Source organism: Lynx canadensis, chromosome C1 (assembly GCF_007474595.2).
Source record: "Lynx canadensis isolate LIC74 chromosome C1, mLynCan4.pri.v2, whole genome shotgun sequence".
Classification (NCBI taxonomy): Eukaryota; Metazoa; Chordata; class Mammalia; order Carnivora; family Felidae; genus Lynx; species Lynx canadensis.
In genome coordinates this window covers 4,944,860-4,957,337 of record NC_044310.1, presented here as the reverse complement: position 1 = coordinate 4,957,337, position 12,478 = coordinate 4,944,860, and the positions used below count along the sequence as shown (strand labels likewise).

Genomic DNA, 12,478 nt, shown 5'->3' with positions numbered 1-12,478 from the left:
CCAGAGGCGAACCGCTAAAAGGTGCTCCCCTGGGTGACCCAACCTTACTATTTTAAGGGGTTGAAATAAACACCATCCCAGAGGGCCCGCGGTGCTCACTCACCCACTCTGGGCCAAGTGGGTGCCCCAAAGGGCAGCCTTCCGGGCGATATGCCGGGAACAAGCGGTCCACGAGCCTGCAGGATGCCTCCACCTGACCCAACCGTGCCCGACTTTGCCACTTCAGGGTAGCGGTGAGCTCCGAGGACCCTTCCTGGAGAGCCAGAGGCAGCGCAGAGAGATGCCCCCAGGGGTGCCACAGTCTGAGTGCCGGGTGAGGAGGCCTGTCCCCCCCCCCCCCACGGCCTGCTCCCTCCCTGGCCGGCGGGGGAGGCCTGGGACTCTGTACAGCCCCCCCCCCCCCCCCCCCCCCCCCCGCCGCTTGCTCTGAGTAAAGAGGCCCCGGAGGAAGGAGGCCAGGCTCCCTCAGGACACACTGGGGTCGAGGCCTGTGTCTGGTGTAGAAGCTGAAATGGAGTTGTTCACTGGGATGTCCCCAGAATGTGAGCACAGGTGCCTCTCTGGGGCCCCGTCTGCAAGGCTGCAGAGCCCTGGGTCAGCGTGGGGACGCTGGCTGCTGGCTCCCCCCTCTCCTCGGCGGCTCCTCCTGGCAGGAGAGACACTCTCTTGAGGATGTGACGCCAGCTGTGAGCCCACAACCCGACGGAGGGATGTAAGGCTTCGGCTCCACCCCAGGCCTCACCAACCGGGTGGGCAAACATGGTTCCCAGGAGCACTTGCGAGGGGAGACTGGAGCTCTGCCCAAGCAAAGACGGGGGTCTCCCTCCTTTCCTACAAGGCAGGGAGACGTGTGGTTGAGGCCTCCCTCTGCTCCTGGGCTGGGGGCTTTAGTCGGGCCGGGGCAGCCTAGAACTAGCCCCCGACGCCCTGCCCTCCTCTGGGCTGGCTCTGTGAAGGTCTCTTTGCCGTGGTACTTGGTGCAGAAAGCACCCTACTTCTGGGGGGGGGGGCGGGACCAGCTGAGCTCAGGGGCAGGCAGGAAGGAGAGAGTGTGGGGTGAAAGGCCTGGAGTGCCCCCTCTGTGCCCTAAGATCTGGGACCAGGTAGCCCCTCCCTATAAGAGCAGATGACACTGGTGCCTCCGGGAGGCAGATGGGGCCGCAAGGGGTGCCCTCCACTGGCCGGGTGACCATGGGCCTCCTGAGAGCCTGGCCTTCTCTTGGGGGACACGGGGCCCGTGGTGAGGGTCCGGGGCACCGTGTGGCCAAGACTCACTGCTCGTGGTGCCTGGCTGTACGGTCACAGCTTCCGATGCTCAGGGTTGCCAGGGAAGGGCTAGAACCTGGCTCCTCCGTGGAGCCCAAACACCTGCCATCCTCCAGCCGTCAGGAGCCCCCAGCCCCGGGAACCCCCAAAGCCGCGGGGTCCCCGTGTCTGCTCGGCAGTGCTTGCGAGCCCACGGGCCTCTGTGGGTCGGGAAGGAGCTCCTGGCTGTCTCCGCCCCAGCAGCCTAACAGCCCCCCGCATGGCGGTGGCAGACACACAGGGACCCCCCCCCCCCCCGCTTCGCTCGAGCACAGAAAACATTCATTAAGCATTTTAGAGGACAAGGGCACAAAGAAAAACACTCATTAGAAGCAGAAATAGTTTCCAAATGAGCCATACAGAAGCTGCTGGAAAGTCTGGCCTGAAATGGGGGCCTGTTCTCTTTGGGCTTATTGGGAGAAGGGCCCCACAGGATGGAATGTGGGGGCCCGGGACGGGGATGCAGAGGGCAGCAGGGAGGCCCTGAGCCTGAGCACCAGAAAATCCCAAGCAGGAGAGGCCGTGGCCGCAGGACGGAGGGTGAGGCCCCTGGGGTCTGGGTCACCCGTGGAGCATCCCAGCGGCAGGACTGGCCACACCCCCTCCCGCCCCCGGCAAGGCTCAGGGCCAAGGTGGCTGCAGTGACAACCACGCTCGGGCCCTGGGAGGCAGAGGCAAGGGTGCCATCGCTGACTGGCTGGGTGACCCTGGGTCTGGCCCTGTCCCCTCTGGGCTCCAGCGTCTATCTAGGAAATGCAGCAGCTGAGTTCTGTGGAGCCTAAGGGCCCTGCCACCTGTGACACATGGAGGCCCCGACGTACAGATGATGTGACGGAGGAGTACGTGTGCCAGCCGGTGGTGGTGGCTTCTCAAGTCCCAGGACAGATCCCCCGAAGGCCCTGACCCAGCTGGGCAGATGGCTTCATGGGGTGCACACCGGTCATGACAATGCCCTTATGCACTTGGGGCTTCAGTCCCCTCCACTCCCGGGAAAGGCTCTGGTTCCTCACTTATCTCCCTGCTCACATCCTAATAAAACATTTAGTAGCAACAGACAGGGGGCAGGGTCGCTCCCTCCCCTGAAAATCAGGTCACTAGGGAACTTTTAAGTGCTGTGTCAGTTCCGGTCCCCCTCCTCTCCCTGATCCTCTGCTTCTGGAAGGGGTGCTGACCTCCTCCCCCAGGTCTGACACCCTCTCTCCCTCCCTGTTCTGGGGCGGCAGGCCCTCTGAGCAGAGCTGAGGACTTCAGGGCAGGCCGGCCCCTCCTTGTCCAGCTGAGGCTCTGTGCTGGGAGAGACAGAGGGGCGCAGCTCCCCCCCACCTCAGGGACCTTACAGTCTGGGCGCTTGGGAAAATCAGGCCTGTGCGGGCAGAGGTTCCTGCTGTGCTAAGTGGCCTTGGGGCAAGTGGCATCAGTTTGGGACCCCAGTGGCCACCACGGCCGGCCACGCTCTGCAGTGGGTGGGGGCGGTGGGGCCACTGCTGGAATGAACTCTCCTGTATCCAGAAGCCCTCCTTTCCTCCCTGCCCCTTGCCTTTCAGCAAGGCTCCCCTTGTCCCCCAGCCCCTGGCACCTCTCTGCTGTAAGGGGCGTGGCCAACAGCCACTGCGGACTTCCAGGGACCACCAGGCTGGCTTCCCCGGGGAGCCGGTGGTGACTGGTGGCCGTGGGAGCTTCCTCCTTCCTCGGCTCTTGCCTCGGTCACCACCCTGACACCTTCTCTCCCACCCAATCCTTTTTCCTGATAATTGGTGTCAGAGACAGACCTGGGCCAATTTCCATCTGGGCCGGTGTCTCATGGCTTCTTTCCTATTTAATATCAGAGAAATTAAGCCTGGCCACACCGTCATTATCCTGGTGTTGTAATTAGCACCGGAACAAATTGCCCTGAGCGGTGCCGGCTGCCGCGGTGGCTCTCGGGCTCATGCGGGACGTGCACCGCACTAATTGCTTTGGCCTTGGCTCCTTAACCTGCCCCTGCCCAGCACACACTGGGGAGCGGGAACCCCTGCCCCTGCATGCGTCCCCCCCGTCACCTGCTCACGGAAAAAACGGTGATGCTCCAGGATGCAGTGGATAGCGGGTGGAGGGAAGACTGTGGGGCTGGGAGGAGAAGATAAAGGGGCCCAGATCTGCCCTTAAGAAACCAGTTCCTGTGACACTGGACCTTGGGGGGGGGGATGGGCTCCCCCGCCAGCTAGAAGTGACCATCCCAGGCAGACACGAATCACTCCACACATGTTTCCGGCCCACCGTGGCCAGGACAGAAGCTCGGGGGTGGGGAGGGCTGGGACAGCGGAGCCCTCCCACTTCTCGCCTGGAACAAGGCAGGAGGAGCCAAATCTGAGCGAGCAGAATCCAGTCTGGGGGGCTGATAAGCTCACCCCCTCCCCCACCCCCCCGCCGTGGCTGCCCGATGGTGTCTGAGTCTAGGAAAGTAAACTTAGTGGAATCAAAGAGCCGCAAGCACGTGATGGGACAAGAGGAGACGGGCGATGGCGTGGGTGCAGGAGCGCCTGGCTGGCAGGAAGCCGACTTCCGGGGCGCTGCTCCAACAGGCCAGTGGTCAGGCCTGGAATCGGGAGAGCGTGCTCAAGAGGCGTTTGGATGGGGCATGAAACTGAAAAGGAAAAAAGCCAAAACAGGCCCCGGGGCCTTCAGAGGCCAGAGTTCACAGGGCCACAGGCTGCTCAAGGTGAAAATACTTCTCAGCAGCCAGAGCGTGACCCTGGGGCACAAGGACACGGCCCCCGCTGTACCAGATCCCTGCTCTCGAGGTGGGGGTCCCACACTCGGCTCCTCCGCCAGGCGGAAAAGAGGACCTTTTGCGTTAACAAGACGAGAAGTATCATCCCATGACCACGCTGGAGGCCCCTTTCACAAGGAAGCAGGGCCGAGCAGTTAGAAACCCCCGCTGCCACCAGCCCAGCCTCCCAGGGAGAGGAACCCGAAAAATGACAACAGGGCAAGATGTCAGGGAAGCCGTGTCTTTGCAAATCGGCACATCCTTGGACAGTCTCAGGCGTCATCTGCTAATGAACTTGCTGAACCGCAGACAATTATTTCTGGAACTGAGGAAGAAGGGCAAGGAGGCAGGGGCTGGGCAGAGCCGACAGACCGAGAGCCTTGTCCAGGCAGAGCCTCGGCGTCCACACCAAGATGGCTCTGGGCCCTGCAGATGCTTTCCAGGCCACCTTCCCTGGGACCAGTGGCCCCTCTGCGCTCTGGCACGTGAGGCCTCAGCTCTCTGAATACACACCATGGTGTCAGGGGCTTGCTTTCTAATCTGCCAGACCCCTCCTGACCGTACTCCCCAAGCCAGGGAGCTCCTCCGGCCGCCGGGGCCAGGGGCGGGCTCACTTGAACTGCTGTGGGTGCAGGTGGTTAGAACCACAGTGGGAAAGGTCAGAGGCAGCAATGCCTGGGCCCACAGAGAGCGGCTGCCGATCGGGGACAAGCTTTGCAAAGGACCAGGTCGAGCCTCGCTGATGGGTCCCTCGGACCCTCCCACTCACACGGCGGCACCCTCTGCCGGGCTCTCTGCCCGCCACTGACCACCAACAGGCAAGAGGCTGGGCGGCCGCGGCCCCGAGCCAGGCCCGACTCCGTGAGGCTGTGCACGGGCACCATGGACACAGAGCTGGGAGCCAGGTCACCCTTGTGGAGCGAGGGTGGCCGGGGGGCTCCTCCGCCCCTTTCTCCGTCCCCCTGCATGGCAGACATCACAGATCGATTCCTGGGCTCCTTCCCGCTGAGCCGTGGGCCCCCGCTCTCCCAACAACCCTTCCGATCAATCCGGCTGCCGCTGGCATGCCTCTGAGAGCCGATTTTCCACGAGTGCCAACGACTGACTAACCCACAAGAGAATGTGAACGCACAGCTTTCGGCCAACGGGCATTCTGCAGTGGGGCAGACGCTCAGCCTTCTCTCCGTCCTCATCAAGAGGAAACCGAGCCACCCTGGAAGCACCCGGTGGGGCTTTACTCTCATGGGGTGGAAGGACGGCCCCCCCACCCCCCACCCCAGGCCTCTCCCCTTCCTGGCATCGCACAGCACACCAGGCCGGCCACACACCTGGCCTCAGCACCACGCGCCAATGCCCCTAGGAGCTCTGGCCGGGGCACCCCCGCCCGAAGCTGCCGCACGCCGGACCCCACGCCCACGCAGCTCCCTCCACAGACCTTCCGCAGCACCGGAGACGGAAGAAGAATCCAGTCCCAGCCACCTACCTGAAGGAGCCAGTAGCACCTCCGGTGGAAGGTGGGGATGATGGAGGAATGGACATAGCAGCCGTACAAGCACTAGGGAGAGAGGAAAAACGAGAATTCAGTTGGAAAGAGGGAAGGAAGGGAGAGAGAGAGACGGCGCAACAGAGAAGGAGCGAGAAAGGGCCGCGGACGCCACCGGCACCCTGGGAGGCTGAGGGCCGGTGCCCGTGCGCCTGGCTCCGGGGCCGGGACCGAGGTCCGGGTCGGAATCTAAGAAGCACAGTGGGCAAGGCAGCAGGCAAACCCGGGTGGACAGCTGGGTGCTTTCCCTTTTAGGGGCCATGGAGGCATGTGAGAACCCAGAAGAGGTGGGGATGCGGGAATGCACATTCGTGTGCATTTTACCCATAATTGTAGGGGCTGGGGGTTACCCTAAAGTTCATTCACAGAGCCTAGGTTAAGACCCCTTGGTGTACGGGGAGGGGCTGAACGTGTGTGGGATTGATTCAGACACACACACACACACACACTCCAGACCTTTCCTGGTCAAGGGTATCACACCGGGTGAGCAGGGCAGCCCTGGATGGCAGGACCTCTGAGGCTGGGGGTGGCACTTCGTAGGACTGACCTCCAGAAACCGAGAGGCCCCTCGTGCATACCCCACTTGCTGGCTTCTATTTAGTCTGTTCAATCACATTTGTGTTTGTTCTAAGGTGAAGCCTGCATCTTTCGCAGACGGATTTGGTTTGGGGGGCGGACAGCGAGGAGGGACGCTAGGACCCGGAGACAGGGGACAGTCACGGCCAGCAGTGGGGACGGGCTTGCAGGCAGAGGGGGAGAGCGGGGCCCGGTGAGGAGGACAGTCCTCTAGGGTCCTCTCAGAACCCAATTATGCGAGTCTCGGGGTGGCCAGGGTTTTGCCTTCAAACCAGGACTCTCTCCTTCCCTCTCCTGCCGTGTTTCCCTGGCTTCCCAAACACCTGCTCCACAATCGGTGGGGCAGAAAGAGAAGGCAGGGCACCAGAGCCTTGCAGGCCGGGGATGGGCAAGGTCTTCCCTGGGCCCCTCGTTGCTCATCCGAGCCACGGCCGTTGCCACCCCCGCCCCCCCACTGCCCCTCACACCACACTGCAGTGACAACTGGCCAGCAGCTCTCTCTGCATTTAAAGCTCATACCAGAAATTTTTTAATATGCCCCCAAAAGACCAAGTGCGATTCGGTTCTACCAGGAATCCATTTGAGCCCTGTCTGATTAGCAGAGTTGAAAGAGAAATCAGTTTGGACTACGGGACTCTGGCTGTAAGAAAATCAGATTTCCAATATGTTAGAACTTTTACAGATTGCTGTCAGCTGGGACCAAACCCTGTATAAACCAACCAAACAAAGCGGAAATTAATTTAAACGATTCCCTTGCAATTCTTGCCCACGAAACGTATTTATTATTAAGAAGGCAATATACTTTCCTGACTCTTCTGTTTTTTAATACGCCGTGTTTCTTTTTTTACTGTTATTTTTGATAACTCACTCCTTCTTGCCGAGAGAGGCGCCTGTTTGGACATTTCCTGTGAGCTCTCGTTTGCCACGAACGAGCAGCCCACCCTGCGACTTTTATCACTTCTTTTCCTTTGGAGTTTGCATATTCTCGTGGGAAGTTTCATTACTTTGGCTCACGTAATGAGCCAAATGGAGAGAGACATAAATTGTTGAGAAAAGAACTCTCTCCTGTCTCTTTGAAATAAAAGGCCACGCATCCGCTTTTTCTCACTGTTCATTCCTCTTGAGGGTTTGCAGACTTCCCCCCTTCACCCGTCTCCTTCTCCTTCCACTGCTTTCTCTCGAACTTGAAAAGAATGTGGTTGATTTGCACCTCCATTCCCCGCCCCCCCTCAAGTTCACTGCTGATCTGTGTGGGCCGGGCTGCAGCATCTTTGAACTACACACGAGGACTCCCTGGGACTCCAACACCTACTGTGTGTCCCTTCTGAGAGTCCACAGGAAGTAGAAAGCGTGCCCCCCCCCTCCCCTGGGCCTCCCTAGCACCTGTGGGCAACCTCACCTGCCCAGAAGTGTCCAGAACCATCCAATGAGCAGGATGGTGTTAAAAAGAAAAATCGCCGTTTCTACATCAAGGCTCATGCATTTTAATCAGAGGAACCCTCAGGGCCTCACTCAGAACCTAGTTACTCTATTTTTAGATATTACTCTAACCACCCTGGTGATCTGATGTCTCTGGTCTCCACAGATGAGAGGCATCATCGATGAAGGCTGGAGAGAGGGACAGCGGACCCCTGACGAGAGCGAACCATGTCAAGTAGCATCGAGGGAGGAAGGGAAGCCCCCTCTAGAACCCCAAGGACTCAAGGAGCCCAAGGGCATGCCCCCCTCCCCGTGTTGCCTTGCCCAGCACGCTGGGTCCCTCCCATGGCTCACTGCCCATCTGTACTCCCGGGACTGGAAGCTCCAGGGTGAGGCAGGGAGCCTCAGACCCTCTGAATGACGGTGGCCAATAAGTGTCCCACCGGTCTCCACAGCCCAGTACAGGGTACAGGACCTGAAGGCAATAAATGGTTCATTTTTGCTTGTGGTATTCCAAAGGCTCGGGACTTTAAACTACATACAAGAAAACCATCCTGGAAAATGGCTCCACATTGAATGCTTAAAGCGCTCAGCTTCAGTTTCAGGGAAATCTGACTCATGTTGAGTAGCTGGTTTACTGTCCCTGTGGGGGAAGAGGCTTCCCAGAATCCACCCTTGGTGAGCTGGAGTCAGCAAAGAGGGGCTTCTGGAGAGACGGGTCCCGCTTGGGGTACGAGACCTGCTAGGAGGGTCCTTGTCCTTCTAGGCTGTGATGTGGGCACCTTCCTCCTCCTGTCTCCTGGGTGGCTGTGAGGGTCAAGAGCTGATGCCCAGAACAGTCCCAGAGGACAGTGGGAGAGGGCATTGGAGGGACTGCGCGGCTGAGGGAAGAGTGGCGGGGGGAGGGGGGCGCGGATCATCATCCCAGCAGCAGGAAAAGCAGGTGGGGACAGGAGGTGAGGCAGAGGCTGGCTTGAGGAACCATAGCACCCTGGATGCAAGGCCAAGCATGACGAGGGTCCAGGTGGGGGAGACGAAGTAGGTCAGGTGACAACAAGCCATGGGGGCCACAGCCAGGAGCTTGACTCTGCCCTCGGATGTCATGACCAGGTCTGCCTTTCGGAAGCTCGCCGCGGCACAGCGTGGCCAGGGAAGACAGCCGAGGGAGGTGGGGGCACTGGGGCCAGCCCTGTGAGTCGGGAGCCGCCCTGGCACTGGATGGCGGCGGCCGTGCGGGTGTGGAGAAGTGGCCACGCTCGCCAGGTGCGAGGATGACGCCCGTGCACCTGTTCAGACAAGCGTGGGGGGACAAGGGGTCCCAGGCACCGGGACAGAAAACCCTGGGGGTGCAGCGGCCTGCTGGGGGAGAGGCTGGTTTCAGATTCCTACCTGGCGAGTTCAAGGAGTTTGGAAGGCAAGCCAGTAGAGACACAGAATGCACAGAATGGTGGAAACCGCAATCTGGGCACAGGGACGGCGCGGGAAGGAAGCAGAGATGCCCGGGAGCGAGTGTCCCCTCAGGCTGGCTTTTGCAACACGCAGCCCAGCCTGCAGGCGGATGGAGCAGGGGAGGCGTGAACCTGATGAGGCTCAGCATGTGACCGGCCTGCCTCGCCACGCGCTCCACGCCCCGGTCCTCTCCCCTTCCGTTCACAGGGCACCCCCAGCCAGCCCACAGCCCCGGTGCCACCCTCTCCTCCCGGGTGCCTTTGTCGCCACGTCATCACCTGGCAGCTCTTGGCCCACTTCTGGCCCATATGACAACTGGGGATTAACTGCACGTTATCGGACGAGGCAGTGTATCAAATCCATTCTTTCACTAATCAAAAAAGCAATCAAGTCTGTCGGTGGCGATCTGTGTTTTACAAACTCCTGGTGCCTTTTGATCAGGCTTGGGGCTCCCCTGGGGGCTCCGTGGGTTGAGTTTTTCGTCTAGGAGCCATCATGCGGTTGGGGGAAGAGTCGTGTTCCAGAGCTGGTGGACGCAGCTGTGGGCGTGTGCACGTAAGCGTGAGGTGCACGTGCACACGCGTGTGGGGGTGTGTGGGGGAAAGCGTGCCGTGAGTCCCTGGTTGATGTGTGTGTACAAAGAAGGAAAAAGAGAAAGCAACTAGCTATTTATAGGAAATTCGGGAGAACCTCACCCCTAGCTGGAAGCAACTTTCAAAATCGTTATATTTGCGGAATTAAGGCCTAACTGCTTCCTGTGAACATGACAGCTGAGCAGGGAAGGAGTTTTTCTTAAATACTCAAAATTGCTTATGTGACACTATGGGGCTTTTCTCCCCCTTCTTAAATAAAAAGGAAAGATAAATTTACAGGGAAACCAATAGTAAACGGGAGCTGCCTTCAAGTCAAGATAAACTCTTCCTACAAAGAGAGGGCACCTTGGCTGCAAATCTCCTCCAGTGGATTTCTCCCCACAGACTCAGCCGCCGGGGGAGAGAGGTCCCCCACCTGCCAGACCGTCTGCCAAGGCTCAACACCCGATGGCTTCAGTGGATGAAAGAGGGGGACATCTCTGTGTGATGAGCCAAGTTTACTGGTTGTGATATTGGGACATCACCAGGTGCCTCTCCCTTCTGTCCAGCCCTCGATGGCTTCTGTGACCAGCTGATTCTCCACCTCTCTCTCCACCTCTCCCTCCCTACCTCCCTCGTCTCTTTCCCCCTCTTCCTCCCTTCCTCCCTCCTTCCCTGCCTCTGTGTCCCTTCCCCACTTTCCTTCCCTTCCCTGCCCCCCACCAAAAGCCCAGCCCTCTGTTTTCCCCTTTCAGCTAGGGCTACAGAACACGGCCGGCTCATTGTCCCCAGGCAGGCCTTGTGGCTCCTGTTTCTACAATTCCCCTCGCGGGGTCCCACTGCCAGTGCAAACCCCACTCAGCCTGAGTCCATCCAGGGCCTCCGTCTCCCAGGAAGCCCTTCCTGACCCGGCCAGTGGAAGCGGTCCCCGGAAAGGGCCTCCCAGGGTCAAGGGCAGCCACGAGGGTGTGGATTCTGCCTCAGGCATGCTATTCACCACCACCATCATGTAGGCTTCGCACATCTGCACTACTGCCTCCTGTCTCACAGGGGCTGGCACTTTCTGTAAAGGGCCAGAGAGTAAATATTCTCAGCCTGTGGGTCAGACGGTCACTGTTACAACTGCTCAACCCTGACTTTATAGGGCAGAAGTAGCTTTGGACCATAGGTAAACAAATGGGTGTGGCCGTGTCCCAACAAAACCTCATTCGTGGATTTTGTCGCTTGAATTGGGCAGAATTTCACGTGTCATGAACATTCTTCTTCTATTGATTTTTTCCCCCCAACCAACCATTAAAAAATGTAAACACCATCCGAGCTCAGCTTGTGCAAAACTAGGTGGTGGGCCACATCCAGCCTGTGGGCATAGTTTGCCCACAGTCCTGGCTAATCGAGTGTCTCCCCTGTGCTTGGTGCCACAGGTGACCCAGGAGATGGGGAAGAGACCGGGGTCCTCTCCGTTATCCCGGAAGAGGATGCCCTCTCTGCAGATGTGGGAGCTGGGGCTCAGAGAGAGTAGTGTCTAACCCAAGGTCACAGGGACGCGTTAAAGCTGGAATCCGAGCTCTGGGAATTCAACCCCAGTTTATGGGCACAAGTCTCATCAGATTGGCAAGAACGCGAATTGTACTGTCCTTTGTAAAATTCCCCACGGTGCTTTCCACAGAGCAGGTGCTCAGGAAACTGTGCTTGACTTCCACGTGCTGTGAGTATCTAAGCAGGCCAAAGCGGGAGCAGCGCAGGCCTAAACGCGTGGGAGCGACAGTTTGCTCATTTAACAAATGCGCGTGACACAGGACAGTATCGAACAGATCACAGCCTCCATCCTGTCCATGGAAGCTTTCACAGGGCTCTGACGTCTTTCCAATTGGACCTAATTCCGGGTGTTTGTTTCCTGGGCCTGAGTACGTTGCACGTCACCCTCGATGCCTCTCGCGAGATTCGCCAACACTCAAGCCCGGTACTTGGACCAGAGGGCTTCTTGGCATGCAGTAGGTACTCAGTGAACACATGGCTTCCTCTACCGGTCAAGCACCTTATTTATTAACTGAGCAGCATTCAGTGATGTAAGGCACAGAAAGCTGAAAGTAGCCAGTGTGCTATTGGGGATGTATAGGTGCTTTGGCCCTTTCCTTTAGAGGAACAAAACACCTCTACGGCCTCGGCTGCCAGCGAAATCGCTTCTCTGGAGCAAACATTTCATTCTGTTTCCTGGGGCCACCTCCCACAACCTGCAAAGCCAAGGTTTGCTGTTGACCTTCATCTCTGGGAAAGCGTGAGCCCGGCCTCTTACTCCATGGATTGCTGGAAGGTGCATTGCCCAGGCCTCTCCAGAGTGGCGGTTTCCAACATGGCAGCTACCAGCCACGTGTGGCTGTTCAAATTCAAATTTAGTAGAATGAAATCAAATCGAAACTTCGGTTCCCCAGTCTACTAGCCTCACTTCCAGCATTCAACAGCTGGTAGTTGGTGGCTCCTGGGTTTGATGGGATGGAACATTCCATCATCACAGAAAGCTCCAATTGGACACTGTGGCTCTAGACAACGAGAGTGGACACCCAGGGTAGAGATGTTTGGCTGAGACTCTTGGAGCCTAAAACCCCAATAGCTGGGATTTGGGGGAACCAGGGTTTGGGGCAAGACAGAACACGGAGGTTGGACTTTTGGACGTTGGCTCCACTCTGGGAAGCTGGTATGCCTGCAGGTTGGTAAGTGTCATTCCACATCTTGAATCAGTCAGCCAGTGTCTCCCAGAGCCCCCTGTGCTGTGACAGAAAGCCCGCTCCCTGCCTCTCCCCACGCCCAAAGCCTTCTCCAATGCAGGGACGATACCTGCTGTGTCCTCAGACTAGGGTGTTTATGGCA

The 12,478-nt window shown here is 58.7% G+C and overlaps 1 protein-coding gene across 7 annotated transcripts in view; it reads right to left on the bottom strand.

Moving 5' to 3' along the window:
• LOC115522343 (calmodulin-binding transcription activator 1) overlaps window positions 1-12,478 on the bottom strand; it is a 563,939-nt gene that overhangs the window by 242,377 nt on the left and 309,084 nt on the right. For all 7 annotated transcript variants that reach the window (XM_030328136.1, XM_030328139.1, XM_030328138.1 and 4 more), the window contains exon 3: window positions 5,538-5,609. In XM_030328136.1, the coding sequence (XP_030183996.1) occupies window positions 5,538-5,609 (72 nt within the window). The remainder of the gene's footprint in view (window positions 1-5,537; window positions 5,610-12,478) is intronic.